We start from the raw sequence: 7,728 nt of genomic DNA, 5'->3' as shown, positions 1-7,728 counted from the left end.
TTAAGCCCAATTACACCCGATTTTTATTAAAATAGGGTGTAATTAAAACGTAATAAGCCCAATTACACTCAATTATTATTAAAACAGGGTGTAATTAAAACATAATTAAACCCATTTACACCCGATTTTTATTAAAACAGGGTGTAATTAAAACGTAATTACGCCCAATTACACCCGATTTTTATTAAAACAGGGTGTAATTAAAAACGTAATTACGCCCAATTACACCCGATTTTTATTAAAACAGGGTGTAATTAAAAACATAATTACGCCCAATTACACCCGATTTTTGTTAAAAATAACGGGTGTAAATTCGTTAGACATTTCTCACCCTGTGGATATACACCCGATTTTTATTAAAAATAATGGGTGTAAATTTAATAAAAAACGGGTGTAAATTAACATTTTTGTACTAGTGTGATCATCTAAAGTCAACAACCTAATAAATTATCTTCCAAAGTCAGTTAACTATCACTCTGTAATAATTCAAATGCACACTAGTTTTTTTTACATGTTGGCAGCAAATTCTTATTAGCTAGAAGTTAATTCAAATTGATACTTCAAATGACTAAAGAAGCAATGTGCAAACACAATTTCACATAGTACCAACAAGCAATATAATTTACTACAGTTTTGCCACTATTTTGATTTAAATTTCTAGGTCATAATTTGAAAATGCTAGATAAAGATATGAAACTTCAAATCAATTTTCTCATTCATGTACCGAATCTTGTACAAAATATAAAATCACCTGAACTTGAAGATATGAAACTCATATCAGTTTTTGTTTCTAAATCCCCAACGTACTCTATATCTGAATATGAAAATGAAAGATAAAATAGATGAGTTTCAGAATTGGAAAACCATTTTTGGGATTGAAAAAGGAATCTGAAACTCACAGTGAATGAAAGATGAAAAGCGAATCTCACAGTCATTGAACCATTTTTGTCAACGATTTGTGTGAACGATTGAACATTTTCAATTTGAGGGTGAAGAACGATTCTCGATTTCAGTGTGAAGAACGATTCTCGATTTCGGGGTGAAGAACGATTTTCGATTTCAGGGTGAAGAACATTTTTGATTTTGGGGTGAAGAACGTTTTCGATTTAGGGTGAGGAACAGTTTTCAATTTAGGGTGAGGAACAGTATTTTTAAAGTATTTTAATTTTTGATTTCTGATTTCAGCGTGAAGAAAATTAGGGTGAAGAACAGTTTTGATTTCAGCGTGAAGAAAATTAGGGTGAAGAACAGTTTTGATTTCAACGTGAAGAAAATTAATTTTTGTTTAAATCAAAAAAATTATTTTAATTTTTGTTATCATAAATAATTAAAGTATTTTTAATGAAAATAGTAATATTTTTTTAAAATATAAAGTTATTTTTGAATGCTTTAAGAGTAAAAATCAATTATATGTTTTTTTGTCTAATAGAACAATAGTGATAGAGTAAAGCTGTAGGTAAAAGTAATATTTAGTGACAAATATTAGTGATAGAGTAAAACTGTAGGTAAAAGTGGTCTTTCGTGACAAATATTAGTGATAGAGTAAAACTGTAGGTATAAAAGGGATATTTAGTGACAAATAGTTAGCCATCACTAAAAATGAGTGTCACAATATGGCATTTTTTTTTGTAGTGGTGTATAGGTTTTTGAATTGACTTGGATTTATGGATATGATGCATATATGTATTTTGTATAGTGGAATATGGTTTTGTGATGACATGGTTTTTATTTGCTTTATTTGATTTTGCATGTTTAGTGTTAGCTGCAAGTTCAACATGCATGTGTTTTGTGGTGTGGACTGCAAGGATGTTCTGGTTTATTTTATGATATGTAGTAGGCCACTGATATATCAGGGATAATATTGCATTATGTATGGAATTGTACTGGTCATGATGTTTGATTTTTTTTGCAAATGACCATGGCACATGGAAGCAAACTGACTTTGGCAATATGGAATAAGATGGTTATGAAACCTTAGTTTGCATTTGTTTGATGCAGGCCACAAGTGTGGTGTAACATTAATGTTTATTGTATTCTTTTTTAAATAAGTTTAATTTTAAATGTATTGATAATGCAAGTATATTATACATTATCCATTTATGTCAACAGTTAGAGAATATTTGAATTTATTTGAATCACATCTAAATTCATATGCATAATAGTTGGTGATGAACTAATATTTTAAATTATTTATACCGATTGCATATAAAAATTAAATTAAATTAAATATTTAAATAAAAATATAAACAACAATTATTTAATTAAATTATAAATGAGTATACCATTGATTAATGTCATATGTAATAAAAATAGGAAGAATAACATTTATTTTCTTGTTTAAATAGTTTTTTAAAATATTTTTTTGTTATACTATTTAATCCATCCATATAAACTACACTTAAAAAATTTATATTTCATCACATATTTTTAATGATGATAAACACATTAATAATTAATAAAATTTACTTGGCTAAAATATTATATTCTTTTACAATTTTAACCTATATACAGAAAATTTAATAACACAAACTTTAAACGGAGGGGATATAGTAGGACTGTGACATAGCACACGTATTTTAGTTGTATCGTAGCGTATTTTTTTTTTGATAAGCAATGAGATTTCAATAAAGAGTACGAGGGGTGCTCGTCCAGGAAAATACAGAAAATTAACGTTTAAGGAAATCTATCGGCCAATGGTTCCATAAAATAAAATTATAATTATAATGTCCCGATGTGGCTATAACATTCCATAGCCACGAAAGAAGCTTCACCCTATGAACCACCTCAGAAATCTGAAAGTCCAAAGAGTTGAAGATTATATCGTTCCTCATGCTCCAAATAGCCCAGCTTGTTGCTAACCAAATCAGCATGGTTTTGTTCCACCCAACCTGCATAATAGACCACAGAAAGAGGGAATGTGGACAAATAGGTTGCTCTTTAAGGTATGAGTATTGCCATTGAATATCACCTAGCATTTGGGCTTCGCAACAAAAATTAGTATCTAACAACATATGACATGCATCATTACTATGAAAATATGCAGAACAAATATTGCAAATCACAAGTGGAATATGATTTTGATAGAATGATTGTTGTTCTCTTGTTTCCATCAAATTAATAAGATAAGGCAATTGATCCAATGAGTCTCCCATTTTTTTTAGATTTTATTTGACACGAAAGAAGAAATATGAATAAAATTAATTCATAAAAATACAAAAACAAGAAATTTGATCTAATTAAGACAAATAAGATTTTTGAGATTTTTTTTGAAATTTTTTAAAATTATAAAAACAGTAACAAAAGTCATAAAAAATAGAAAAACAACGAATTTGCGATTTTGAGGGTCAATTTTAAAGGAGTATTGTTCGTTGACTTTTTTCTGACTACGTAGAAAAAATTTGAAGTGATTCGAAATAGTAGCTTTCAAACATACCTGATTGGCTGAAAAAAATTTCATTGTATTGCAACCGGTATTGCAACCCTGAAAATCAACAAAAAAAAACAAAAAATAAACTAGAAAAAACACTATACCTATGACTCTAATATTGATTAATAACGACAAGAATCCCCGGCAACGACGCATATTTGATCTGCTGTCGCGCGCGGATCCAAAACAATGATTTTTAAATTGTAGTTTAGCGGTAACGACAACTCAAATATCGTTCTCACAAGGGTTCTTGATTATTACTAACCAACAGTAAATAGATTTAGGGGGGTTGGTTTAGAATCGATTTAATAAAAAATTGCAATTATGTGATTAACAAAAGTGATTATAAAATAAGCTGCTCTACTGATTCGGGTTCCTACTCATCATCGATTACTATATATATGTTCAATTCCCTAACGGATTCTCAATCTCATTCGCTTACAACACCAATCAAACAAGTGCAAAAGATATTGTTTTAATTATATTCATGTTTGTCGAATTAAGCATTCAGTTATAGATTACGCGAATTAACAATCAAGCAAAGTTAAAAAGCGATTATAAATTAAGGAACACAATCAATCGAATTTAACAATCTTTATCCTATAACAACAATCGAATTAAGCAAACGATTGTATACGAATTAAGAAAACGATTTATAGGAAGAACTTGAAAGGAAACCGGAATTCAATTGAACATTATAATAACCTCAAAGATTAGAACCTGAATACAGTAGATCAACTCCGAGGAATTAGTTCTCCATCAATTCGTACAAGCTTGCCAAATTATTACGTGAATGGTAAATGTGTCATCGACAGTACGGCCAGACCTAGGTACTAGAGGAAACCACCAATTCGGTTTACAACTCCACTGGGTCAAATACATAACCCAGACCCATAACGAATGACCCAAAACGATAATATAACTAATGCCGCAACTTAAATGGAATTTTGGGAATTATGCACTCTGAATCTGCCTTTGACTCCAACATTAAAGTGGTAGCTCTTTCTCTTAGCTTTCCGACGATTATTAGAACGCGTCGATCAGATTCTTGTAGCTCCAATTATGATCAATTTAGTGGAGACTGCTAATGCTGAAAACAAAATGCAAAAATCAAAGTGCAAAAATAAACTGATTTATAAAAAAACAATAAAATAAAAAAATAACCAAGGTAAAGTATGAAAATACATAAGTATAAACATAGAGGAATGTGCATCAAAATGCACTGATCAACCTACTATCGACACATGCCACCAAATAAAAAAACCTAGTATAACTAGTCATCACAAAATAACCTCTCACGGAATCAGTCAACTACAGCGAGATAAGTACCTAATTTTCTTTTTACTAGTAGGTAAATAAATATTCTCTTTCCTTTATACTTACTTTCTCTTTACAATGAGTGTTAACTAAAAGATGAAAACTACAATAATTTACTTAACATGTTTTAGAGGTGTCGGACAAATTGTACCAAAATTCATATATATCATTCTTTACGTTAACTAAAAATCAACAAAACAAGTTTCTTTAAAAAAATATCACATTCCAATTATATTACACATTTACAACACGTTATTCATCAATAAGTACTAGTAGATTTTTTATACAAATACAATACTAGCTTAGTAGTTAAACACAAGGATTAACGAGTTTGATTTTACAATACCTTAACTTCAAATTGAAACATTCACAGGAAACTCATTTATCTCATCACTCCAGAGATTAATCTCTTTAATTGGATCAACATTTCTTAATGCACACCAAACAGCAGTATTACACTTCAATCCAGACCCAAATGCAATTTGCCAAATCCTATCGCCTTTTTTTATTCTCCCTTTAGCTTCACAATATGCTAACACATACCAAGTTGAACTACTTGAAGTATTACCATATCTATAAAGTGCCATCCTTGAAGGCTCTAATTGAACATCACTTAATCCAAGCAACTTTTGCATCTCATCTAGAACCGCTTTTCCACCGGTATGTATACAAAAGTGCTCAAAACACAACTTAAAATCAGGTGTATAAATCTTCACTTTGTTGTTAAAGTACTTTTTGAGAACAAAAGTTGAAACAAACTTAACTTGTTCTAGTAAAGGTAAAACATATTTTCCAAGTGTTGTGATGTTTTCTTTAAGTGCAAAACCAGCGGAACTCGTTAAATCTTTTGAAAGCGATACTCCTATGATTTTGTTTGTTTCATCTTCTTTCTGAAAGACTGAATTATAACAAATATCTTGTGAACCTTTATGTGTACGAACTGTGTGTTTAAGGTGATACTTTGAACAATGAGAATCTGAGGAAATGTTTGAGAGTAAGATCGCAGCACCAGCAACACGAAAGAGACAATTTGAAACAAGCATTGATTTGTTGTTTCCTAAGTAATATCCGCTGTTCATATTTTCTGTGCTCACTACTAAGGCATATGAGTTTGGATGTACCTATAAAATATGAAAAAATGGAATAAAAAACTTTACATTAAATAGAAAGCAAAAATTAGAAAAAGATTAAGTAACCTGTAGTAGTTGTTTGGCAAGGTCTATGGATATGAGTCCAGCGCTACAACCCATCCCACTTAAATTATAGCTCAAAGTTTGATGCTTAAGTTTGTAATGATTTATAACCATAGCACTAAGAGAAGGTGAAGGATTGAATATAGAACAATTTGTTATAAGAATTTTTATATCCTCAACCTTCATTTTTGTCTTCAACAAAAGCTCATCAATAGCACCAAAAATAACTGATTCTGTTTCTTTCCTTGCTTCAATAGTAGAAATACAAGGTGGAATTTTCAATAAGGACTCTGTCAAATAAGCCTTACCACCAATTCCAGACTTATCTATAATGTTTTTTTGGAAAAGTATGCTCTCATCTTTAAAATGACCTCCGGATTTTGATTTTTCTATAAACGTTTCCTTACTACAGATGCCTCTAGGTGAAGGTTTATAACATGCAAAATCCACTAGAAATACTTTTTTTGAGCATTTCTTTTGGTAAAATATTGCTATGAATGCTATTAACGTACACCATAGTAATAGTGAGAAAATGTTGCTCGAGTTGAATAATATTTGGATATCTAAAAACTTTTCATTGTTAAAGATGGTAGAAAACTTGGATTGAACCGATAAAAAGAATAACATTGTAAACATAGGAATGATGATGGATATGCTAGGATTCATGTCGAGCATTTCTATTTATAATAGTCTGTATTAAAAATCAAGGAAATACATTGAATATAAATAATAAAAAATCATATAAAAAAGTAGTTCTATATATACATAGGTGAGCGAATGTGCTTAAGGCCAAAACATTAGGTGGGTTAGGAGTTAATGACTTGAAGCCAGTTAATTTTGTCTAAGTGAACATGGTTTTAAATTGTAGGTGCGGGTGTTCCCTTTGCAAAGATAAATAGGGTGTGTCCAATCAATTTAAATGTCGTGTACTAATTTAAAAAATAGGTCTAATTAAAATTAAATATAATTTCAATAATTATAAAAGATGCCTCTAAATTACAATTATATATCAATTAAAAAGCATAAAAATCATAAAATATTGTTTAGATTGTAAACAAATATTTCACAAAACTTAATGTTTATAATAACTTAAAAAATCATAGGGCCTAAGCTTTAAAATTAGAATCCATATTTTTTAAGACTTTCTTTGCCCATATGGACTAGCTCATATGGATTGTAGGTAGCCCATTAGCCATGATTATAGAATTTTAAATATATTTATTAATATTTATATTGTCTTACTCCAAAATAGCACATTAATTTTTCTCACCTCATTAAATTTATCTCTATTGTATTCAATCTTTCTTTTTTAAATATTATACATTAATATAATCAACATTCTTTCATTGTATTATATTAGTTTTTCTCTTATGTTAAATATTCAAGTATTATTTTATATAATTTAGACATATATTGTTTTTAGAAACATATTATAGTATTTATAAGATATAATATAGTACTTAAAATGTATTATATTTAAAATAATATAAATTTTAAATTTATTTATAACAAATATTATGGAGTTTTTATTTTAATTTTCTTGAATGAAAAAGCCAATTTAGGGTCGAGTAATCCAGAGTCCATCTACGACCGGGCTCAGATAATAATTCTTGCGCCCATATTATACAGGACCTTTTTGTCCCACCCCTAAAAAATCCGGGACCCGCCAAGACCAATCCATTTAAGTCTGGGTAGCCCATTTTAACAGCTTTACATATAGGTCATTGATAATTTAATGACAACTTTGAATTCTATTAAATATATTTAATAGAATGATTAATAAATATTTGA

The 7,728-nt window shown here is 29.3% G+C and overlaps 1 protein-coding gene across 2 annotated transcripts; it reads right to left on the bottom strand.

Annotated features, from left to right (window-relative positions):
* Positions 1 to 4,110: 4,110 nt before the first annotated feature.
* On the bottom strand, positions 4,111 to 6,655 carry LOC131635427 (3-ketoacyl-CoA synthase 2-like). Of its 2 annotated transcripts, XM_058906050.1 has the most exons (3): positions 5,941 to 6,655; positions 5,091 to 5,865; positions 4,111 to 4,517 (listed from the first exon to the last, which is right to left on the bottom strand). In XM_058906050.1, exons 1-2 carry the CDS (start codon positions 6,610 to 6,612, stop codon positions 5,098 to 5,100), a joined length of 1,440 nt encoding a protein of 479 aa, XP_058762033.1. In that variant the 5' UTR covers positions 6,613 to 6,655; the 3' UTR covers positions 4,111 to 4,517; positions 5,091 to 5,097. The 2 variants fall into 2 exon arrangements, with proteins under 2 accessions (XP_058762033.1, XP_058762032.1); XM_058906049.1 differs by lacking the exon at positions 4,111 to 4,517 and having other exon boundaries at positions 4,959 to 5,865.
* Between the last annotated feature and the right edge of the window lie 1,073 nt (positions 6,656 to 7,728).

The sequence above is a fragment of the Vicia villosa genome, unplaced genomic scaffold (genome assembly GCF_029867415.1).
Source record: "Vicia villosa cultivar HV-30 ecotype Madison, WI unplaced genomic scaffold, Vvil1.0 ctg.001486F_1_1, whole genome shotgun sequence".
NCBI lineage: Eukaryota > Viridiplantae > Streptophyta > Magnoliopsida > Fabales > Fabaceae > Vicia > Vicia villosa.
Note: the sequence above shows the minus strand (reverse complement) of the source record. Positions and strands in the feature narration are given on the sequence as shown.